General features: G+C 45.2%; 2 protein-coding genes across 2 annotated transcripts; both read right to left on the bottom strand.

Annotated features, from left to right (window-relative positions):
• Window positions 1-46: 46 nt before the first annotated feature.
• On the bottom strand, window positions 47-17,514 carry copa (COPI coat complex subunit alpha). Its single transcript, XM_066680189.1, has 29 exons — window positions 17,307-17,514; window positions 16,376-16,489; window positions 15,441-15,514; window positions 14,659-14,739; window positions 14,028-14,104; window positions 13,059-13,168; window positions 10,290-10,399; window positions 9,291-9,390; window positions 8,973-9,191; window positions 8,353-8,503; window positions 7,888-7,954; window positions 7,714-7,789; window positions 7,305-7,387; window positions 6,799-7,024; window positions 6,550-6,688; window positions 5,898-6,060; window positions 5,623-5,769; window positions 4,747-4,936; window positions 4,378-4,473; window positions 4,102-4,190; window positions 3,894-4,017; window positions 3,634-3,723; window positions 3,356-3,462; window positions 3,116-3,265; window positions 2,625-2,948; window positions 2,060-2,170; window positions 1,714-1,875; window positions 1,330-1,524; window positions 47-456 (listed from the first exon to the last, which is right to left on the bottom strand). Exons 1-29 carry the CDS (start codon window positions 17,344-17,346, stop codon window positions 397-399), a joined length of 3,675 nt encoding a protein of 1,224 aa, XP_066536286.1. The 5' UTR covers window positions 17,347-17,514; the 3' UTR covers window positions 47-396.
• A 2,234-nt stretch (window positions 17,515-19,748) lies between these two features.
• pex19 (peroxisomal biogenesis factor 19) lies at window positions 19,749-25,481 on the bottom strand. Its single transcript, XM_066682134.1, has 8 exons — window positions 25,350-25,481; window positions 24,842-24,936; window positions 24,338-24,500; window positions 23,001-23,086; window positions 21,744-21,917; window positions 21,305-21,463; window positions 21,132-21,176; window positions 19,749-20,813 (listed from the first exon to the last, which is right to left on the bottom strand). The coding sequence occupies exons 1-8, from the start codon at window positions 25,414-25,416 to the stop codon at window positions 20,733-20,735; spliced, it is 870 nt and encodes a 289-aa protein (XP_066538231.1). The 5' UTR covers window positions 25,417-25,481; the 3' UTR covers window positions 19,749-20,732.
• Between the last annotated feature and the right edge of the window lie 61 nt (window positions 25,482-25,542).

A 25,542-nucleotide genomic window follows, 5' to 3' on the forward strand; every position in this document is an offset into this window, starting at 1 on the left:
TTAAAACTGTTTTCTAATAAAAATGTATTTTGCATTTCAAGAATTAAACTTCAATTGCTGGAAAAATTACTACGTTTCCTAATTTATTCACGTTTGTAGGTGGGTGCTTAGTGGTGAGGGTGGATCCTGTAGATGAACAGAAACATGGCAGCAGCGCTCCACCATCAGGGCTTTTTATTAGAGTTAGAGAGAGAAAATGGAACATAAAGCAGAGTGATATTACACAGAGAGCTTCAGTGACTGAAGATAAAGATGAGTTACACTGCTGGGATGTTACAATAATGTTACAGAAAGATGAGCGTGGGCACAGAGCAGAGGACAGGAGAGACGTCCCCTCGGCTCCTAAGGGCATCTGGGTGTGAAGAGTGGAGGGTGTGTTTATTTCTCAGGAGGTTCTCAGCGGAACTGCAGGGGACTGATCCTCAGACCGATGACGTCCTTCCCGATCTCCGTGACCTGGGACAAAGACATTGCTCTTAATCACTGCATCATAAAGCCACATTGCTGGCCATTTCCCTCTAAACACAGCTGATCTGGGGTCAGACATCACCTCCCTGCACTGACTATCAGAAGTGACTCTAAAGGCCGGAGGGGAGTGCCCTAAGCTGTTGAGAGTGTTCATACTTATGTTAAAGTGTCTTTGTCACTCGTCATTTACATCACCACAACACTAGGGCTAAATCTCAAAAACCTTCCTCCACCCTTCATAGTGCACAGTGTAGGTCATAAAATACAGCTTCTGTATTCAGGATGATTTTTTATGTTTCATTTTATGTTGCACAATAAAAACATTTATACAAGCCTTTCACTTTCACATTTAGTGCACTGTCTGGGTTTTATAATCTTTGAAGTGCACTATGTAGGGAGTAGGGCTTCATTTCATTTCTTTGTACACACTGACATCCGCATCTCTGGCAGGTAGGGTGGTGGGTGCATCATCTACGCAGCTCTTATAGCGGAGATTCAAAGCAGAAGCATACATTTGGATTACAGTGAACACAGACAGAGACAAATCAGGAAAAGTGCAGAGGGACAACACTGTCAATTAATTCATTGTCTATAACCCTTATCCAGTTCAGGGTGGCAGTGGGTCCGGAGCTTACCCGGAGTAATACAGGAACACATCCTGGAGGATTAGGGAGTAGTGTGTCACAGGGCGACACACACACACAGTGAGTGACAGTCACCCGGAGCGGGACTCGAACCCACGACCTCCATGTCCCTGAAGCTGTGACAGAGACACTACCTGCTGCACCAACATGCTGCCCCACTGTCAGTTCAGTCTTTCACTTTAACTAGACTTTAGCCCCTCCCCAGTGCAGTACTCACCTGTGTGACCCTGCACACCTGTCCTTTGAAGGAAGGGCAGTAGCAGGCGCCAGAGAGGGGGCACTTCTCGACCGGGCGACCCCGGTACAGCGGGGTGAAGGAGGCGGCGCACAGGTCGAAAGGGTTGTGAGGGTCGTAGTTCAACTGGTGTGTGTCCGTCAGAGTCTTCTCACACGCCGCCAGGATCTTACGAGTCTTACGAGACACAACAAATAAACAGACAGTGTTAGTCTCTCTGTGGAGAGATTCTCACCTGGGAATTCGGATTAGAGATGTCTATGTGAACCACACACACACACACACACACACACACACACACACACACACACACACACACACACACACACACACACACACACAGAGAGAGAGAGGTGCTTTCCTCACCTGCTGAGCGACTTCAGGTTTGGGGCCAAGCTCCAGGAGGCGGCGAGCGAATCCTGCAGCTGTTTTAAAGTTTCTGAGTTTGAAAAAGAGATTAAGGGCTGTTCGCAAAACCAGGACCATGTGAACAGGCTGCAGATTACAGTGAGTGAAATACGCTGCCATCTACAGGAAGACAGAGAGAGAGAGAGAGAGAGAAGTTCAGTGTTGAATGTGTGCTGTATTGTGTTGAATGGGGTTTAGTGGTGCTAAATAGTGTTAAGGAAGTATTGAGTACTATTATATGATGTTGAGTTGGTGTTGAGTGGGGTTTAGTGTCACTGTATCATGTTGCCAAGATGTTTAGTACCTCACACTGTCTCTTCTGCTGCTCCAGTGACTCTTTGGGAAGCTTCTTTCTCTCCGTTTCCATCGTCAGACCCACAATATACTCTCTGCAGATCGTGATCAACTGCTGAGCCTGAAAACAACAAATAATCAGTCAGTCTTCAGCACTGCAGCCAAACTAACATAGCACCTCCTGCAGTTCCAGCAGTGTATTACACTCTGAATGAGTGTGGTGTCATGGACCCTAAAGAGCGCTAGAGTGCAGTGTTAACAGGTGATTTAATCAGGCTCATGCATAAAAGTGTTATTAATGTGTTATTGGTGTTAATCCTGTGTTATTACACTATTACAGTTTTCATTGCTTTTTAAAATCTAACACAAACACAGATGTTCACACATCAATAACAAACAAGTGAAACAGAAGAAAAGTGTCTATACAAAATTAAACTAATATCTAAAAGAAAAGGAATTATTTATAATTGTACATTACAAAAAAACAAATTAATAAAAGTAAGGATGCATTAAAATAAAATGAAGGAATCTGAAAGGGAAGGGGGTACACTTCCGTGTTGATCCTGATGAGATACCTCTGCAATCTCCTGTTTGTTGTCCACCACAAGGAGGGGCACTGAGAGGAGAATGGCCCTGAAGCGCTCCACTGCCTCCTCGAAGCGCCCTGCAGTGGTGAGCTGGTAGCACTGCTGCAGGCGAGAGATCAGGTCAGCAAGCCTCAGCCCCACGGCCGGGAGCCCACCCCTGGCGCCCGCGTCCCTCCAGTTTCTCTGGGGGTAGGTCTGCAGACAGGGCAGAGATGGCAGTCCCAGGAAAGACACCCGACCTCGAGAGAACGTCTGCAGGAACAGGGCTCTGTATTGGGAGAACTGGACCACGCCCACCTGGTCATGCAGCAGCTGGGGGTGGGGTAAAATACAAGTTAATATGCTGCTAACTGATAGGAAAGATAACTCTACTCTTTGTTCTGTCATGAGTGAAGGGCTAGACTACTTCCCTCTTTAGACCTACAGAAACAGCACCCCCTAGTGTACAAAACTGTAAAGGTTTCATGTTTGACGTTTACCCTCATGGCGGTCTCGAAGGATCCGGCAAGGATGTGGTCCACCGGAAGCTGGGAGTTATTACACCACATCTGGGTGGGGCTGACTCCTTTAGTGGGCGGCACAAAGAAGCCTTCACCTTCAGCCCCGCCCCCAGGACCAACTGGGACGTCCTATTGGTCCGGAACACAACATGGTGATTTAATAATACACTTGGAGCAATTCTTAAAGCAAGTGTCTCAGTGTAAAAATGAGATGTGTACCAGCTCTGGGGGCAGATCCAGGTCCTCCTCCACCTCCCAGCCTCCGCCCTCCTCCTTCCCCACACCTCCATCATCACCCAGACCCTCCGGAGCATCCATAAACCCATCTGCACCAGGAGAGAACAGGAGTAAACCACCGAGACACAACCACAAAGAGCATCTTACAGTAATCACAGTGGAGTCAGTTTAGAGAAAGGAGAAGGGGGTGAGAGAGAGAGCATGCAAGAGAGAGAAAGGGGGTGGGTGAGAGAGAGAGAGGTCAGTGTTTATGCACTGACCTTCATCCAGGTGTAGTTCAGCGTCCTCTCCCCATCCCTCTCCTCCCGGAGCATCCATGTCCAGATCAGCCGCCATCTGCCCAGCCCTCCCTACCGCAGCAAAGATCAGGTGTTATAACAATCACAACAACAGAGCTGACGTCTAAACACATGCTTACAAAACAACACAACATCATTCCTCTCGTCTCCCCTTTAACCGACGCTGCAGGAAGCGCAGAGTTAACGTGATCAGGCTCAGAACCAGATTACAATGCTCTGACCTTTGGCTGCGATTGCTCCCTCGAAGAAGCCCTTGGAGACGGTGAGCAGGGGCCAGTTGGTGTCGAGAGGGTTGATAGGTGGAGGAGGCTGCAGCAGCTGGGCGTTCGGGTCTACCTCTGGGATCTACACCACACACACAGGTTTAGGTGTGTGAGTGAGCGAGAGCGAGAGAGAAAATGGGGAGTAAAGCCAGGGAGTAAATCTCACCATCTCCTTCTCGAGGTCGAAGGTCTCTTTCAGGGCCTCTGCCTCTTCATCCATCCCATGAGTGGCAGCTGTCAGATACGCCAGGGACTCTGAACACACACACACACAAATGAGCATCACACTAAGTCAAACTGCTTTTAAACACCTGTAGTTTGAGGGGTGTGTGTAGTATGTTGTTTGTGTGTGTAGTGTGTACTCTGTCCAGTTTTCATGTGTGTGTGTATATCATTTACTCACTCTGTCCACAGTACTTGAGGGGTGTGTGTGTGTACTCACTCTGTCCACAGTTCTTGAGGATGCGAACTCTCTCACTGACGTCTCCCAGGTACAGAGCCCCCTGATAGTGCCCACTCATATCCTTTCTGATCTCAGCTACAACACACACACAAACAACATATAAACACAAACTATACCCTTCAAGCTATACAAAAGTGCAGCAGACAGGGGGCACTATGGTGTACAGAAAATTACTGAGTACAGGTTTTAATAGAATTCAGAAGGAAGCTGTAGGAGGTGGTGCCACTGTGTGGGGAACCCCCTATGTACACCTGTGTAGTGGTCGTTTGTTTTGTGGCCTAACAGAGAGAGAGACAGACGCCCGGACCTGCCCCCACCACAGGTTTACCCCATCCCACCCCCACTCACCGATCTTCATCATCTTGCGGAGCTTGGCCAGGTTCCCCGTGATGAGGTACAGGAAGGTGAGCTTGTCGAAGTTCTTGGTTCTCTGGTAGCACATCTCCACCACCTGGTGGTGACCCTGAAGAAGTGCAGCTTCCCCCAGACGCTCCCAGCAGCTGCGATCATCCAGAGCTTTGGCAGCCTCCAGCGCCACCTGCAGCACAGCAGCACACACTAGTTAGTTAGTTAGTTATCGTTACACTTATATAGCGCCTTTCTAGATACCCAAGGACGCTTTACAATCTACACTGCTCAGAACGCTCAATTCACACACACTGGCAAGAAGCGGCAGCCAAACGTGCACAGCGTACTCTCGATCAGAAACGACCGTCCACCTGGAGGACTGCATCGGGCACTAGGATTTCACCCAGGACAGAGCGCCAATCCATATCTGGGCACACACACATACACACTCATTAACTCACACACCAGGACAGTTATTAGACAGAAGCCAATTCACCTACCCTCCATATTTTTGGACTGTGGGAGGAAACCAGAGACCCCGGCGGAAACCCACGCAGACATGGGGAGAACATGGAAACTCCACCAAGATGGGACTTGAACCCAAGATCCCAGCGCTGGGAGGCGAACGTGCTACCCCACTACAGTAAACAGGGGTCCCACTGCCCCCCCCACACATACATACACACACTAATCCCACCCTCCCAGAGAAGGGGAGGTGTGTTCAAATTCAATAAAATGGAATAATTTCAGTCTTAAATCTAAAAATGAATTGAAAGAAATATCCACTTGGTTCAACACTGTTCCAGAACAAACTTCACATCAGTGTGCGACCATTTGAGCTGCGGTGTTTAATCTGACAGGTTCTGCGGATCTCACCTCGATGTTCCCACACTCTAGAGCCAGGCTGAAACGAGTCTTCTCGTCTTTCACAAAGTGCAGTGCCACCTCCGGGTAACCCTTCTTCTGCAGGTAGGCGATGATGGACTGCCCCACCAGCTTGGCATTACGCACCATGTGCAACACCTGAGAGGTGAGGGGTGACAGGTGTCAGGCTCCAGTGCAGGTTTGACTGTGGTTATTTTACAGAAAACAAATATATTTACAGAATAATCCTGACAATACTCTAAAGGACAGCAGGGGTCGGGACTGACCTCCTCGTACTTGCGGTTGACCAGGGCGAGTTTAAAGCGGTACTCCGTGGGGTCGATGTTGAGAACGCGAGGTCTACACTCTCGATCCAGGCAGTACACGCTGTTGCCTCTCACTCGGGTCACATAGATTGGCAGATCCAGGGTCCGGATTATTCCATGATCTCTGCAGAAAGGTAGGGGGTGTTAATCTGGGCGTCATCTTAATGATCATTCATCCTGGACTCAGTAGAACAGTATGTAATCTACACATTACAATCATTCCTTTCCCCAGGAACACTTTCCAAACTATCTCTAATCTACACACCACCCTGATCTACACAGGCTCTTTCTGGTACCCTGCCTTCCAAACTTTGTTATGTAAACGAGACTCTGTGCTGACAGATATGAGGTATACCTCTAAACGTGAGAGATTTGAACCTCTGTCGCTGGAACACGGTCTGTGTTGTGATTTTTAGCCCTTTAAGCTCACTTATCTAAGCCCAGCGTCTATACGCTGCAGAACTGTTGTATTTCACTTTTTCAAATATTTTTGTTCCTCCAGCAACTGGCACTGGACTCCTCCCTCTCACATACTGGATTTTATCGTCAACATATGCAGCATGTGTGTGCAATGCTTGAGCCCATTGTATTTGACACGGTGGAGGTGTATTACCCAGAGGTCAGAGCGTATTTGATGTGGTTGGATGTGGTGTAGATGAACACTCCGCTCTCATCCCATGCGCCACTCTTCACGCGAATGTTCTCGTGGATGCTGCACAGACTCTCTAGCTTCCTGTTGCAGATCATAATTGCTGTGGAGAGACAAACAGACTAGAGTAAGATGAGAAGCACAGCGGCTGCTGCAGAAAAATGGGGCGATGTTTCACAACAGATCTGTGAGATTGTGGCACTGCTGCAGTACCGTGTTTAGCCAGCAGGGCAACGTGGCTGGTGTCCGCGCTCCACACCACGTATTTGACTTTAGCGATTTTGACGGTGGCGAGCGAGCGCTTTTGCTGGACATCGAAGAGCGTGACCCCATCAGCGTCGCGCAGCAGCAGAGACCCGGTCCCGGCGTAGAAGATCTCCTCACAACTCGGAACCTGAACCTTCTTCACAATCTCGTTCTTCAGGTTCTTTATCAGCAGCTGAAGAGAACACAGAACCAACACTGACATCACATACACTCCCTGTACAGACGTTTACACGTTTACAGACAGCTCTAATAATGAGAGAGTTCAACTAACACTAACCCCATCTTAATCTGTAGAAATACATTGTCCAATAAAACGGGACACGTTGGAGCAGCTGGACATGAGCCTCATGTCCCAGTGCCCAATGCCAAAAGCAGACAGAGGGGCATAAAGCTGTTAAAGAAAGTTGTTAAATGCTCTTTCTTACTGCGGGAAAAGAATACAACAGCCTTACTGAGTGCATTCGGTCCAGAACGGCAAATCGGTTCCTCGCCACCCACACAGCTGTCAGACCGGAGGAGCGTTTACCTTCGGGAGCTGAACACACATACACACACAAAATTATCTACCAACTGCTATAGCATTTTAATTACACTTTCACATGATTTTAGTTTGTTTTAGTCATGATTTCATATTCACTCTCTACTAATTTACCAATTTTATTTTTTATTCTTATCTATTTTGGGGGGCTTTTAATTTTGTTTTGTTTTAAATCACTGACTGATTTCAATTTATTGCTTTTTTTTAAACAATGACAAGCAAAGTCTCGGCTGCTCTGTGAACAAGGGTTGAACTCATATTTCTCCTGCCTTTAAATAAAGGCTGATTAGTTGATTGACTGATTATAAGTGCTGCCGTCTCACCGTCGGGGTTCTGGGAGTCGCTCTCCCGCGGGATGGAGTACAGGTCATAGGTGCTGTTCTCCAGATTAGTCGCTCTCTGAAAAAACACACAGCACACGACAGGAGTCACACACACTGCACTGATCTGAGGGCAGTGCGACTGGAGTGTGAGGGTATGTTCAGTGAGATACTCACGGTGCAAAGCAGAACGGCGTTCTCTGCAGGGTTGTAGGACATGCTGAACACAGGGAACTTAGAACCGCTGTGGAGAGAACAGGAAGGAGACAGCTCTGTCAGCATTAAAGAGAAACTCCAAACACTTCACTGCAGAACTAAACAACGAAGACATAAACACACAGATGGAGTCAGAGCAGGGGACAGTGTAGGTGAATGGAACCAGACGTCCTCCTCCAAAAGGCCCTCACAAAAAGTGAGGACAGTAGACAGTGGGGGACAGTGGAGGTGAATGGAGCCAGACATCCTCCTTGGAGTCTGTTGAGACGTGGAGACGCCTGGTGCCATTCACTAACACTGAACAGAAATCAGGGTCTCGTCGGTCCATCATTGGATACAGACCACACAGGGGATTCTGGGTAAATGTTGAGCCAGGAGGGAGGGTGGAGCAGTGTGGATGCAGCTGGCTGAGGGAGAGGCCATTACCTGCGCAGCTGCATGACGGCGGTGTCTTTGCTGCTGTTGAAGTCGAGTTGGCGAAGGAAGCGGTCTTTAACATAATAAAGCATGTTTCCGTACACGGCGTAGGCAGGGCGCTCACGCTCCAGCTTAAACACCAACATCCCACTGTCGTGCCCTGGAGAAAACACACACACACACACACACACACACACACAGACATGACCTGCTCACATATTCATTCATTTTACATTCCTGAGAACATTATTTATTTGGCTTATATCATAGTAAGTAACAGTAATAGCATTCTATCTGTTGCTCTGCATACTTTTTAAACCCTCTTTCCCACTTTTTTCCAAAAGGTCAGGTGGTGGTGGTGTTATATGTTAGGATCAGACACAGCAGTGTTGCTCTGTGGGGGTCCTGTATGGAGTAACAAAGTATGCAGAGCCACAGATGGACTACAGTGTGTAAGTGCAGAACTACAGAGTGACAGGAGTGGACAGTAAGTGTAAAGGCATGTCAATTTAAAGTTTTGGCTAATCGGTGAATACTGCACTTCACAACAGGTCCAGTAGAGCAGATGCTTCAGAGTCATCTGATGTAATTGTGAACGTTAAAAGAGCATTAAGTGGAGAGTCAGTCACCTGCAGCGAAGAGGTTGAGGTTGGGGTGAGCCCCGAGGACCCAGAAGCGGTCGTGGTCTCTGCGGAACGTCTGAACTCCTGTCCGTTTGGACATGTCCCACACCCGAATGCTCTTATCCTCGGAGTTGGAGAGAATGAGCTCCTGCCGAGGGTGGAATACAGCACACGAGACGTTGTTGTAGTGCCCCCTACAGGTGTCCAGCTCCCAGGCCTTTGACTCTGAACACAAACAAAGAGAGAGACGAGAGAATGAAGTAAGAAGACTATCTGGGATGAGTAAACGCAACAAGAACGATTAGGAAGTAAACATTTGCTCACCGTTCATCCTCCAGATCTTCACCTGCCTGTCGTCTGCTCCGGAGACGATGAGGGGCATGCTGGGGTGGAACGCCGCCCAGTTAACCCCACGATCATGACCCTAAGAGATTTTATATTATATATATATATATATATATATATATATATATATATATATATATATATATATATATATATATATATTAATATTAGAGAGAGAGAGAGAGAGAGAAATTGTCCTCTTCCTCAAACCACAACTATCATTACATGGGTTGGCATTATGGTATATGAGATTTAAAACAATGCTTCATGTCTACACTTCAAACTGGGACATAGATGGCACTCTTCCACTGCATGGGCTCAATTCTACTCTCTGACTGGCCCCATGAAATGCATCAGGTGTCGTCTCTAACCCCGTCTAACGGGAACAGCAGGTTTTCGAAACTACAACAACGGCGGATGTTAAGCGGTGTTTACTCGTGTGTATTGGCATGTTGTTGTTATTTGGGACTGAACACAACTCCGTCATCAATTCAGACAGATCAGCAGAGTTTGTTCCTTCCTTGTTGCAGCGTCCAGCTCCTGCTGGATTCTTGTGTCAGCCACCGATCCAAGGAACATTTGAACCTCTTCAAAAGACCACGGCATAACTTTATGAGCTTCCATCGTGAGTCGGATAAAAACAAACGTGATCTCTGCTGCAGCTGGCGATTTTACAGATGGAAAGTTGGTGCTGGTCGTCTGCGTTGTGTGGCATAGGGTGACGACTCTCTCTGGACAATCAGTGCTCTGCAAGGTTTACACGCCACGGTTTAGTCCCTACTCGGCTTGCTCTGAACCACAAGAGAACAGCGAATAAACAAGAACCCACTTCCAGAACCAAGACCTGATTTAAACAGGAAGCAGAAAAGCTGAATAGAGGAGGGACCTTGCAGTGGAAAAGCACTATAAGATATTCAAAGCATCAAGAGTGAACCAGTCCTAACCAGTAATACCAGTGATATTCAAACAATCACTGACCTCCAGGACGTGTTTGACCACAGCATCTGAGGCTCCAAAAAGATCAACACCGGTGATGCCTCGAACCTCTGTCTCCACAGCACCAGGAGACAGGTTCTTCTTCCTCAAACCTGGAACCAACATTTACAGCCATGCACACAGTGGATCGAATACCGGATACACACCACGAGGGGGCAGAGAGAGAGAGAGAGAGAGAACGTTATAACTGTAATACCTCTGTATCATCACTGACCAAACAAAACCCAGCAACGGCTTGGATGGAGCAGAGCTTCTGTACTAAACCTGGTGTAGGGGAGCCACTCCATGGAATATAAGCTGGTCCTTTCTGGGATGACAGAGCAGTTTGTTTCTTTACGTCATGAGCATTGCGTTTATAGAAAAACGTTTAGACTAAATTTTATCTCTTTATAAATTGTTTGCTAATGATTGTAAAAACGACAGACCGCACCTTTAAGTTTTCACAACGACCGGAGAAATGAAAACATGAGATACGAGGTTTTGTTCGGACAGCGATAACATACAATTAAATATATACTCACACAGAAAGTGCTAACAACGCACAGTGAAAAACACACACACATTGTTTTGTTGGGCTATTAAACACACACAGATACTGACCACCACAGAACACATCTAGCAGTGTTTAATGACCCCTCTATAAACACGTCCTAGTGTACATGTCCTAATAACACACACACACTGGATTATCCCAGTGTTAATCATAATCAACGACAAGGTGGTGTTCCACAGAGAAGGATTTCTCAGTTAGCCGCTAAATTAAGTCCAAATTAAGGATTGCCCATTTATTACCTGCTCAGCTCTGTTCCCACTGACACAGGCTTCAGTTTGGGCTTAATCTGGTTGTACTGTGAAATCCAGCCTTGTGGAACACCCTCGGGCTGTGGCTGTGATTGGGAAGAGCAGGCGATCACTCAAACAGGTCTAAAAGCATGAACGATAGAGAGAGAGAGAGAGAGATGTGGTGTGGATGATCTCTGCTCTATAAAGAGCTGTGGTGTGAATAAAAGCCCAACAAAAGCCTGTGTGGGGTGAGAGAGCTGCACTAGGAACTGAAGTGCAGGAGCGGATGTTTCCAGAGGAGGATAATGGGACGGAGCTGAAGCGAGGGAGTGGGGATGGAGGTTGGACTGATGGAGTGGTGGGCGGGGCAGGATGTGCTCTGGTGGGACAGTGGGCGGGGCTAAAGACAGAGGAGTAGGACATGCCTTCACAGGGGCGTAAATAAACCCCAGGGAGGAGAGGGTGAGCCATGCGTTTAGTATTGAAATGAAGTGGTGAGTGTGTTCCGGAAAAGTCTGAGTCTGCGGCTGCGCAGAGTTGCGTTCGATCATGAGTATATTAATGAATTAACAGCAGGAAGAGTAATGAATATTAGACACAATTCTATAGTTTACAGCAATGGGGAAACACTCTGAAACGTTCTGCAAGAACATGTGTTAACAAAAACAACAATAATAATAATAAATATATAATGTGGTTATAAATGCGGCTGGTGTTAATAATAAAGGGCAATCCAAACCAAACTGTGTCCCTTGCTCCTCAGGATCAAAGGGAAAAGGAGTCACAACACTTTGATCTCCAACTTAAACACAGCAGCGTATTCATTATTATTATTTGAGCTTGTGCTGCTCTTTGAAGATCAAAGAAAAAGCTTATGTTATGGAAAAGGAAGGAAAATGGTATTAAAAAGGTACAGATGGAGGATGTGTGAGTGTATGAGAGAGAGCGTGAGTATGTGAGAGAGAGAAAGCCAGTGTGTGTGTGTGTGTGTGAGAGAGAGAGAAAGAGAGAGTGCGAGTGTGTGTGTGAGGTTAGTGTATTAAAATGCAAACACAGAAAGAGATTAAACACTGATTCAGAGTCAGAAAATGAAGAGACAGACAAATACCTCTCAGCAACAAACCCCAGCCAAACTCCTCCAGCCACAGTCGTGAAACACTCGGCACCCCCCCACCCCCTGCACTGTGTGTGTTTTGAACTAAGATTTTACACAATAACACAGTGTTAGATTTAAACAGTATCCTACATTTTGCTGGGTATTTCCAGGTTCTGCCTCCTGAATAAAGACACACACTGTTACGGTGCTCAGTAAATGAGCTCATCTAAATGAGCTCTGTTCTGATTGGCTGTGCCTCATTCAGAGGCTAAAACACAACTTCAGTGTGAGTGGATGGGGCTAAAATCTTGCAAGTTTCATTTCAATTGCATTAGGTTTGTTTCTAATTCTGTGTATTATTAACTTGTAATGCTTTTATTGATTTAATTCTTTAAAGTCCTTTACTCTGAAATTAGATTTTTAAAAACCATTATTACAGATATTGACTGTACTCTGAAAGCAGCAACAGGGCTGAGGACAGAGCCTCTAGGGGGCGCTGGTGTAAAACGCTGCAGCTGGAGGATAAAGGCAGAGGTATGTGGAGACATGAGAGATGTTGGTGATTAAATCCCACAGAGTTTTTTCCTGTACATGGCAGAGAGGAGGAGACGGAGGGATTCCACTTGTTTATCCTCTGGCCTCCTCCTCTCCTGCCACCCCAAATCACACACCCAAGCGTGTACACACTCAGGATGGATCTCAAAACTCTAACTGATATCTCCTCAACTCCTCTGTCCTTCATCGAGAGAGAGAGAGAGAGAGAGAGAGAGAGAGAATGCTCAGAGGGAGGAGTTAAGATGAATGAGGAGAAACCATTAGAGAGGTGAGATGCACCCTCCCCCACACACTGAGCTCAGTCCCTGGACCCTCACCGGAGATATCCCACACCCGCACGGTCTGATCCAGACTCGCAGACACCACCAGGTCCTCGGCTGGGTGGAACTGAGCACACATTACATAGTGGTTATGACCCGTCAGGACACTGTGGGAGAGAGAGAGAGAGAGAGAGAGAGATTTAATAAAACAAAACTCCATTTACACACAACTAGGGTTGGCCCCGAATTTTCAGATATTCATTTGTTGGGTAGGTATTCGTTTTATACTTTTCAGATTCGGATATTTGTGTTTTTGGATAAATGTGGCGATAAAGGCAACCCTCCACTCCACATGTATTCAGCCTTGTCAACATAAAAGTCTTGAACAAAGCCTAAAACAGACCCATCCTACAGCAACCTACTTACAACAAAGCATGGCAAAGCTATCGTTCATTTTGCCAGCTTTACACCTCAAATTAGAACACCTCCACGAAGCTCTGGTTTATTTATGTACACTCCGTGCTCTTAGTGGCACAGTGTATGTACGATTTAGCAAATGACTCAGCGAGCGGAGCCATGCTGGGAGCCAAAGTGCAGCTTTAATTTTACAGCAGGTGCTGAGAGCTGATTTTCTGAACAATAGCTGGCCCCAAGTATTTGGGTTTTCAGATATTTGTTTGTTGGGTATGTATTCGGTTTTTACTTTTGAGATTCTGATATTTTTGGATAAATGTGATTATCAATAAAGACAACGCTCCACTCAACCCGTATTCAGGCTCATGAACATAAAAGTCTTTGTGCAAATGAAGCCTAAACTCAGTCATATGAAACAGCCTAACACACTAAAACAACACACTTACAATGAAGCGAGGGACACCAGTTAATTTTGTCAGCTTTGTGACTGAAATTAGAGTGGCTCCGCTCAAACTGGTGAAACTGTGTATACTCTGTGCCCTTAGTTAACAGGTTAGGTAAACCATATTAAAACACCCCCCCACACACACGGACAGAGAAACACACACTCACCACACACACGTCCGCGACTGCCAGTTCCAGATCCGGATCGTTTGATCGTCAGAGGCACTCAGGATCCACGGATACTCCTGAAAACACACAGTACACAAAGAACATCAGCACAAACCATCAAACCGATTGCCTGGACAGAATAAAACCAGTCTGCACTTCTCTGTGATGAAGCATGGGGGCGCTAACGTTCTGTATGCCGTGACCCCACACTGCTCTTTCTTTATTTTGCTCCAGTGTTGATGAGAGCCTGGGTTCAGCTTTGAGCCTTCATTCCTCTCTCTGAGGGAGTGTTTGCTCACTCCTTCCACATTCATGCTCACCTGGGACTTGAACCCCCACAATCTGTAAAGCAGCTGTGGCCTAATGGTTAGGGAAGCATGTTTGAGACTGGTTCGATTCCCACCACTGGCAGAACAACAGGAAAAAGGGGGGGGGGTGTTTACTGCTCTGGGTGTGTGTATTCACTGCCTCTTGTGCACTAGTGCGTGTGTTCACTGACAGAAGGGTTATATACAGAAGACCTTTCATAGCACACTGTCCAATAACAAACAATTAAATGTTTCCACATTTGCGTTTGCTCTGTGAATAAAACTGAATTAAAATAGTGCTTAAAAACTGTTAGAAGACTGACGTGGTGGAAGAAGGTGGTGCGGATGTAGTCCAGGTGTCCCAGCAGAGTGAACAGACAACGGCGGAGTTTATAGTTCCACACCTGAAAAAGAAAAGAAGAAAAAAAACAACAAAAAAACAAAACAAAAACAAACAAACAAACAAAAAAAAAAACACACAGTTACTGAGTGTTAGAGAGCCAAGAACGTAAAAGGCCTACATTCTGAACAGGAGGGTTTTACTACTGTTACTGTTCAGTCAAAGATACAGAGCTGAGATGAGCAGAACTCTCAGATCTTTAGGAACTAAAGTCAGTCTCAGTTGGAGAATAAACACTGAGAAGCAGCATCTAGCTTCTGCACCGCTCTGAAACTGAACCAGGTAACATCAGAAGAGCTCAGACTTTAGACCATTTTAAACCCAGAATAAAGACATTCCTGTTTGAGCAGTTCACGTCTCCATTTAAAACTCTCTCTACCTTTCATGCTGTGACAGTGCTCTAGTTTTTACTGAGCTTATTTTACATTTACTGCCTTTCTTGTATTATACAATTTTAAACAGAGTGCTTAAAATTGTACTCTCTGTGCAATCTCAGATCCGAGGAGCGCTCTAATGCTTTTATATTTCGTGTCTGAATCATGTTTTTTTATTATTGTTTTTAATTCTTATTCTTAATTAAGTATTTTTACAGTTCCACTGTATGAAAGGTGCTCTTTTATTTATAAAACTGCCTACCCAGGTACATCTACTACTTGATAAAAACAGGATGATGAATATTTTCACTCATTCATTCACATGACTCACCTTTATTTTGTAGTCGTCTCCTCCGGATACAAACAGAGGCTGCTGTTTGTGAAAGTCGATCCCACGAACCGGGCCTGGACCACAAACAACAACATCAAAATACACACGCTTTAATATTTGTGATTGTGAGAGTTAATGATGTTCTATGTCTGCAGCACTGCTCTAGAACCTTGACAATAGAGTCTCCCCCTCCTCCTCCTCACCACACCCCAGCTGTGAGGTCAAGAGTAGGCGAGAGGGAGGGATAGAGTGGTTTACTGAAGATGGGGACAGTCAGGAGGACAAAGAGAGGGACCACATAGGCAGATTTAAGACATCGGGGTCACATCGAGACCGTCTCTGTTCCTGGAACTACACCTGTCTTTACAGCCCTCAGTACAGGGACAGCGCCCCCTGCTGGACACACACATGCACGCACGCGTCAGCCCCACCCACCCTTTCCCAGGAGCAGGACTCCTCTGAGCCCTGATCCAGACCTGCTGAGCCAGACCTGGCAGAGTGATACTTGCTGTGTGGACATGCATTCTCGTAGACAACTGTCTGTGTTGTGAATGTAACTGTACAAACACTCGCCTCTGTGACTCGCTCGTAACTGGAAGCTCCTACTTGAGGGCAGACCAGAGAAAGACAAAGATAACTATAGATTTGGCTCTGATACAGCCTTCTCCAAAACTTTCCGCCATTCTGATACTATTGATCTCCTGCACTGCCCCCTACCGTTTACACATTTACTGCACCTTACATACACGTAGCGTTTATTTTCCAAGGACGTTCACAGCCTACACACCAAAGGAGGCAGGATACGCTAGACAGCCATGATGTGTAGATGAACACAAGTCTCTTTCTACCCTCTCTCTAACAAAAACTCTCTATAAATGTGTATTCATATCCCAGCGAGCTAAAAGCTACACCCAGCACCGATTGGAGCCCCGTACCGTCGTGTTCGTCGAACTTGTCGATGAGGGTACACATACGGTAATCCCACAGCTGAATCACACCATTGTGTAAACTCGCCAATATCCAGGGGCGCTTTGGGTGGAAACTCAGCCCTGAAACACAGAGAGAGAGAGAGAACCAGAAAGCAAGAGAAAGATTACAACATGAAACAAACACTCATTTACAGATGAAACTTCATTTTAAAATAAAGCAAATACAGCAAACTAACACTGCTATTGATCAGGAGAGTGAACTAAAAAATTAAGACAATGCTGTAGCTACAGTAGAATTTAATGTGGAACAGGAAACTTAAATAAATATATGATTTAAAAACTGATCATGAAAATGATGCTGATTTTAAGGTGGAACAGCTGACAGAAAATTCAGTACTTTCATTATTTAAGGTTGAAGTGGAAAATAAAATACAAAGCTTATTGAAGAACTGATGAAGAAACCTTATCTGAAGCAGTATTTAAGGTGGGATGAAAACTAAATTGAAAGTACCTTCGGTATGGTGTTTTAATGTGGATTTTAATAGAAACAGTGTACTGCTCTACTCTTTTCAATAATTAACAAGTTTTACCATAGGTACAACATTTACATACATACATACACATCAGATAAAAGTAAATGCACATTGAGGACATGGATTTATACTGAATTATCACTTTATAAATTATTTTTTCCTAATCATTTATATAATCTACCTGCCAGAACACAGCTCAGAGCTGACGTTAACTAAACCCTACACAGGCCCCAGAGAGTTTATCAGCGCTTATAACACATTTAACGGCACATTTATGACTAAAACCATGTCCTAAAATGTAAATATGTCTGTGAGTAAAGATGTAAAGTTAACTTAAAGTGCCTGTAGTGGTCTGTGTGCAGGCAATGGGCCGTTAGCCTGAGAGCTAACGCTAATAAACTCACCCTTCACTCGAGCGGATTTGGTCTCGAATTTGGTCAACATTTCTGCTCCGAACACACACAGAACCAGGGAGGAACCAACCGAGGAACACACAGAACCAGTGGCTGTGCGGTTACAGAACTACAGACCGAACCAGTGTGAACCGGAGGTATTATTAACCCAGACCGAGAAACTGCAGCTCTTCCGCAGCGGACACGTCTACAATCAATCATGAACCGACTCTTCTAAACCGATTCTCCGGCGACAACTCTCTTCAATGAACCAGGCGAACCGATTCTCCGGCGACAACTCTCTTCAATAAACTAGGCGAACCGATTCCAAAGATAAATGGATTCCATTTAAATTTTTTACAGCTTCATCATCATGAATAATTAATTGTAAATAATTAATTAGTCTCTGTTCCTCTGTTTTCTGGACAATTTCACACACTCACCCTGTCACTCACCCATTCACCCACACACTCACACCTATGCACTGTGGTAGCAGGGCCCCCAGAGGAAACCCACACAGACACAGGGAGAACACACCACACTTAGTGCTGCATTCGAGTGATTTTCCCATTGTGAATTGCAGCTGAACGGGGGACAATGTCATTTTTACCGCTGGTAAACTCAGGATTCTAGATGACACACAAGTTCGTGAGATGTGACGTATATCATCAACTTTTACCTCTCCCCAGGAGAAAATGATAAAAATATTAATTAGAATCATCTCGTTATGTGCGTTTTCTGTAGATAAAATTCAAATATAATGATCAGCTTTATTAATAAAAAACATTTAGTTGTTATTTAATGATAAATCACTTTTTGGGTACGTGTTGTGAACGGGTAGTCACATTTACTACTTAATCATTCATTCATTATCTGTAACCGCTTCAGAGCCTACCTGGAATCATTGGGCACAAGGCAGGAATACATCCTGGAGGGGGTGCCAGTCCTTCACAGGGCAACACAGACACACACATTCACTCACACCTACGGAGTCGCCAATCCACCTACCAACGTGTGTTTTTGGACTGTGGGAGGAAACCCATGCAGACATGGGGAGAACAAACCAACTCCTCACAGACAGTCACCTGGAGCGGGAATCGAACCCACAACCTCCAGGTCCCTGGAGCTATGTGACTGCGACACTACCTGCTGTGCCACCGTGCCTCCCTACTGCTTAATCACCACATGCTATATACAGCCTTATGATGAGCTCCTGAACACAGCATAAACACTGACAGTGACCAGACAAAAGGATCCCACCCAGGACCCAAAGACCCTGCAGCTGTCTCTGGGAGGCTCCACCTGCAGCACCATCATCAATCATTCTTGTAGATTTTAGACATTTTTATAATTCCAATTATAGGAATAGTGAGGAATAAACCCTTCCAGGACATAGCTCTCCACCGACCACCACAACATACAATTTACCACACAGATAAATAACACACAGTAACTACACTACACACTAAACAGTGCACACTAAATACGATGAAACTCCCCATAATTTAAATCTTTAATCTGGATCTGAATATTGAGTCGATTCGTATCGGTTCTATTGACTCGGTCCACTCTATTCATTGAAAGGAACCACGTGAAAGAATCGACTCCAATAATGAATCAAACAGCTCCGCTTCAGAATGACTGCACCACAAATTCCACGTCACCGACAGAGTGCGCGTTCCAAACCCAGGACCAGCTGCCTACGGAGTGCACCAGGCCCTAGTGGATTAGACCGCACACACTGTCCCTGTCGCACTGCATTTGTCTCACTGTAGAATTTATTTAAAATCATTATGAAAGTAAACGTGAGAACGTGTGAGCTCATAGGCTACGGCGCAGTTTATTCAGACAATGTCTACCTGAGAAAATTATTTCTTATATTTTCGCTTTTAAATGAACAAAAACATACGACGCTGAAGCTGGCTTACTTGGATTTTAAGTTCCACATTAAATGTTGCAGTAATTACATTCTATCGCAACAAAATGGCAACATATGAACATGATTTCCATACCGTGGAACTATTACACGTTTATGGCTTTATTCATTAGACATTATTTCTTTGTTTTCAAAGTGTCTCAGAAATCTGTCAGGCATTTTTATTTTCTAATTGTCAGATGACTGTAATCTGTAATTCTGTAATCCAGCACTGACTGGGTGGGTGGGGACCTTTATTAAAGTAACCGTTTTCCTACTGGACAGATCAGAATTTGGGATTAAGTGAGGAAAAATCTGAGGTGGAGCTGGGTTAATTTAAGCTTAAAGTCAGTACACCACCTAAAGACAAACCTCAAATTTGGTTTTTAAGTCACCTGGCTACTACAATCTCACATTGTGTGTGACATTGTCCACAGGTGTATGACTGGGTGAGAGTGTGATGTTCTTTCCAGAAGACGAATGAATGAATGAGTGAGTGAATGAACAAAATGGAGCCGACAGAACACAGCTCAGACTCATCTGTTCTTTATTTCTTCGGCTGCAACGGTGCATTAGTTTCACAGTCAGTGGACGACACAGCGGGGTGTATTTACTGTGAGGGAGTTGAGAGGTTGTTTCACTGGCTTAAGTGCGTGGGTGTTCGCTGAACCCCTGAGTGTTTGTGTAATGTGCTCACACTCTCTCTGTAATCCATATTTATCATTTCAATATTCATTACTATTTTTATCTGCTGTGCATTTAACATCCACACACTGTTCCCCTCAAGACTTTATATATTTAAAATAAAAAAAAAATAAAAAAAATCGTTCCAAAAGCAATCCATATTTTACACCACTCCTCATATGAGGTATTTCTCAGGTGCTTTAAGTCATTTTTAGGGAAAATTAACACAAGATATGACACATTGTTCTGATGAAGGCATGTTGAGAAATTTAAAACTTATTACAGGTCCCTTAATAAAACTGGGGAGTTTTTAAAGAAACAATCAGGATTTTTCCTTCTGATCTCAGTTAGTGGCTGCGGTAGCATGTGGTCTGCTACATTTTCTATAAAATATTAATTCACGTCCTCTCTCACAGTCCACAGGCTCCTGGTCCTCCAGCAGGGGGAGTAGTTCTTTAACTGGGGTGTATAGTTGGTGTGTCATGAGGACAGAGGACAGATGGCGGTGATGAGGACATAAGCACTCGGACGTGAAGGGTCCCACCGTAAGACAGGTTTAATTCAACGTTCAAGAAAATCTGCCTTTGGGTCAATGATCAGGTCAGAGTCACATGTTCCAGACCAGAGTGTGAATTACATGAATTAAAATGTAAGTTTTATGTAATTATAATGTAATATGTAATTTTAACGTATAAAAACATTAACCAAAGTAATTATAGCTTATTAAAGTCTGCTGTCCTCATCCTCAGAACCGCAGGCAGTCTTCAGAACAAGCTTCACTCAGAGGAGGAGGTGAACCGCAACAGCGGTCATACACACACACTCCTGTTCACACACTCTCACATCACTGAACACTGCTCGGCTGTGGCGCCCCCTCCAGGCAGGTGCAGGGACTCAGGATCAAAGTTCAGACCGGGAGGCTAAGGAAATAAACAAGAAAGAAGAGTAGGTTAGCGCAAGAACCAGATTCTAGACCACATCCTGTCTAACTGAGACTTTTCATTTTCAGAAAGTATCAATCACAAAGCCCCACCGACGTGTATCGCAAGGAACAAACAACATCCTGCCTTTGGGTGCAATTTACAACTTACACAAGTGTGTACAAACATCAGTAAACTGTGAAATTCACTAAAGAATAATAAGTAAATCATGTACAGCTTCTCCCCTGGAGACGAAAGTTTTTAAACAACAAACATAAGGTATTTTAATCAAAGAGTTTTGAGAGGAACATTACTCACAGTTTCTCCGGCGAGTTCCTTCGGCGGCTGACCCAGGTCCTGAAGCTGCACGGAAACATCACACTCAGATTAAACACTAACAAACGCATAGTGAGTCCCTGCTAATGTGTAGCATGAGGTATTACTGACTGAGCGTGTTTTAACAACGCCCCCTGCAGGACGCTAGTGGTTACCTTCTGCATGAGCTCCAGGACATTCTCGAAGCTGCTTGCCGTGTCCGAGTCTCTCTCGAACTGAGCACAGATCTCCCCCATTATTTTATACTGCTGCTCGTACCTGCGCAGATCCTCAGGAGGAAGAGACTCTCGGTTACTGTTCAGCCAATCAGGATACTGCACACACACAAACGTGTACACACACACGAGAGTGTTACACAATGAAGGAACTTCACACAAACACAGAAAAAAATCTCCTTACATTTAAAAAAAGCAATTTACTTCAGTTTCTCTGGTTTTAAAGAGCGAGAGAGAGACAGAGATAGACAAAGACAGAAAAAAACAGGAGAGAGAGAAAGAGAGGAGAAAAAAATAAAAAAGAGAACAACAGAGATATTAAAAGAGTGTGAGTATCAGAGAGCAGGATGCAGAGAGGTTAACCCCAGGTCCTTCTGACCTTCTCCGTGATCTCTTTGAGAGACGGGTAGAGGACGTCTTTAGACAGAAGATTCTGCATGATGGACTGCATTATGGGTAAAATATTCCCATCATCCCCTCCTCCGTCCCCACCGTCCTCCAATCCCAGCCCCTCCAGAGTTTTAGCCAGATCCTCTCCGGCCAATCCTGCTGCCTGACAAACAGAACAAACAAAGAGCAGTTGTGTGACACAGCAGTGAGAGAGGTTTAATCAAACAAGGCGGTGTGAGGCCACAGGTCCGAATGGAGACGAATTATATTCAGATGCGGTGTCAGTTCTGAATCTAAACACACCGTAAGGTGAAACTTTGGTTTATGTTGTTAATTATGATTATGGATATTGAGATTTTTGCAAAAGTTCTCAAAATGAATTAGCAATTTTTATAATGTCATTGTCTAACAAAAGCCCTGTCTCTGTGTGTGTCTCTGTGGTTACTACATCAACACAGCAGCTTTCGTTCACACTGTGTGTAAACCTCATGATGAATGACCAATAGAAACACTCCAAAATTACTCTGAATACAATCTTTTTACTCTGACTTCCACTGAAATTCAGGTTTTTCCTCCTGTAAAATCACTGTTTTGGAGACACTTGTTTTTCTTTGGACAGCGGTGATATGAAAGTTGCATGTTAAGAGTGTGACCCAATTCACTCCCGTCCCCCTCCGTTTCCCCTACTGGTGGGGGTTTCAGTTCTTCCGAGTTTTCAGACTCAGGCTCAAAGCAGAGAACTGTGACGCCTTGTGAATCAGTGGCGAGATGCTGCTCAGCGGCCAAAGAAACACACAGGTGTCAGTATTTCCTCCTTTAAACTCTGATCACCAGTGTATTATCTGAGCTTAACGTAGTTTCAGTGGATTATGGCCTTTACTTCAGAACGAGCAGAAAACAGCACGAGGAGCAGCTGAGGTCTTGGGAATTAGCTATAGATTTACAGTTCCACCTTAAATAGTGTAAGAATTACATTCTAACAACTGACAGTACTGTAATATTTAAGGAGAGCTGGAAGTTGGAACAGAACTCTGCAGGATGAGAATCTGAACTGAGCTCCATATCACAGAAGAGTGAGGGGGGGGGGGTAATCTCTGATTGTGGAACTCTTCTGAAAGAGAATGAGGCCCTAAATGTAATAGCTCCTCTGATATTACTGCAGACTGATGCAGAGCTGCTACAGAGCAGCGCTAGTCGCCTGGGATTGAAGCACTGCTGTTTTGTATTCTGATGATGTATCAGTTACCTGCAGGTTGTCTGCATTCTTGGCCAGGCCGCTAAGTGTCTCTTTCAGACAGGACGTGAACTCCTGCTGCGAAGCTGGATCTGTTCCTGAAAAACATTAAAACCAGTTACAAACCCCAGAGCAGAGCCCCAGCGCTGTACAGTTATAAACAGAGACCCCCACAGCGCTCAGCTCACTCTGACCACTTCACGACCCCCCCACTCCTTTTCACACTATTTCCCCAGTGTGTTCACCGCTGCTTTTCATTTAATCAACTGATACCAGGGGCTTTAAGAGCATCTGACGGACGAGAGCTGGTGAGAACGGGTCTGAACAGTTAAACCAAGGGTCATCAATCTTATCCACAAAGGGCCAGTGCAGCTGCAGGATTTCCTTCCAAACAGACAGGAGAACGCTGTGTAACTGCTCAGAGACTGGTTGATTCAACAAGTAGAATCAGGTGTGCTCTGCTTAATTGGAATGAAAGCTTGCAGCAACGCCAGCCCTTTGTGAAAAAGACTGGTGACCCCTGGGTTAAACTCTGCACAAAAACTATTTTAAGGAGAGATCCTTTTCTGCCACCTTTCAACTTCTTTAACAAGTTCATCTCTGTGACGCTGAAGCTTTTATTCTATGTTTTTGTGAATGTTTCAGACCTCAGGAACACATGGGTCGGTTTAAGGTTAGTACTTAACACGGGTGGGACAAAATACCGATACAGTGATGTATCGTATCGTTACGTTATTGAAACGTGGCGTCAGATATCTATATGTTTATTAAAGCGTAGGTGCTCTAAACTCCCCAAGACTCTCCCTCCAGTTTGACTGACTAATGTCACTGCTTCATTATGCCACGTCTGGGCGCTAATCAAATTTTGCCTAGAAATTTTAACAACAGAATTGTTCCCATTTATAAAAGCTTACGGCTATTTTACATTGGAATAATGACACACTTAGAAGCGTTGCAGTCTGTGTGTATGTGTTTGTTAAAGACACACTTAGTTATACATTGTTTCACACTGGTGCTAAACTCTGTGAAACTGACACTAATAAATACATAACTCCTGGCATTTACACAGATGTTGCTACGTATCGTAGAGTAATGCTATAGAGAATCACAGTATCGTGATATCATCTTTATCGTGGGAAATGTATTGTGATAATATCGTATCGTGATATGCCCTGTGTTTCCCACCCCAGTTCTAAACTGAAAATCATTTCTAAAGTGATTCTCCATCTCTATCACCACTGAGCCCAAGACCAGGCTCAGTCTATAACCCAGCTGCACTCTCTGGTTCTGCTGTGGAAGCAAACTGCCCGAAGTGTCTGTAACTCTGAGTCCCTCCCCTGCAGCCGTACCCACTCTCCCCGCCGCCTCCGATAGCTTCTGGAAGTGCTGCAGCAGCTCAGGCTCTTCCTGAGCGAGTTCCGACATCGCTCTCTCCCACTCCTCCTTCGCCTGAGTCGCCATCTCCCCCTCGAACAGAGCCTCGAAAAACTGACTGTCCTCCAGCAAGGGGGGCTGCGCACAGAACAGAGAACACACACACACATACACACACACACACACACAAACACACACAGTCAGAACCGTGGGTCCAGAATCACAGGACACAAGGCAGGAACACACCGCGGAGAGAGAACCACACACCTTTGGACTGTTTCCCCGTAGTCACACTACCTACCAACACGTATGTGAAGGAAAGTGGAGCATCTGGAGGAAACCCACACAAACATGAAGAACACACACCTCACACAGTGACCCGAGTCTGGGTTCAAACCCACAACCACAGAACCCTGGAGCTGTGTAACAGCGCCACCATGCTGCGCAAAACACAAACCAATAAACAAACACACTCGTACCTTAGGCCCCGAAGATTTCGGCTCGGCGCTGGGGGCCACAGTGACTTCAGGGGCCGAGGGAGGGACAGAGGTCTTCTCAAAATCATCCAGAGCACCTGAGTGAGAGAGAGTGAGAGTCACACTGGAGTTTTGTTTCCTAACCCTGTGTAAATGGTGAATAAATTGTGATTAACTCTTTATGTTAAATACTTATTTGTAAATTTAACACTCATCCCGAATCACCGTCTACGCCTCTGAAATGTTTATTTTTTGGTGTCACGCGCCGTGGCTGAAAATTAACTTTGTTCCAGTCCACCTTAAATAGTGCATCAGTTATGCCAAAGACCCTGAAGCCGCCCAGTGTAACTGCTGCACTATTTAAGGAGGACCGGACAAATTCCAATAACGAGCCCAGTTCGGACTGGTTTCTCGAGGTCATCTCACTGATACTCGGCTCGGAGATTTTAAAGCCGCTTAGAGTGTACCCCGTCTGGTTTTAATGCTTTTGAGGGTGTAGAGGGGCGCTCACTGTCCAGAAGCTCCTCCAGCTCCGAGTCCTGTACCTTGGCCTGCGCCATCTTCACTACAGCGCTCATCGCGCATGACAGTCCCGCACAGGACACTTACAGAATAAAGGTCTCGTCCACGGTCAGGTGACCACGCTATAAATAATATAAATAAAGATAATAATCGTTTTGGGAAAATAACGCATTTCTAAATGC

The sequence above is a fragment of the Hoplias malabaricus genome, chromosome 9, assembly GCF_029633855.1.
Source record: "Hoplias malabaricus isolate fHopMal1 chromosome 9, fHopMal1.hap1, whole genome shotgun sequence".
Classification (NCBI taxonomy): domain Eukaryota; kingdom Metazoa; phylum Chordata; class Actinopteri; order Characiformes; family Erythrinidae; genus Hoplias; species Hoplias malabaricus.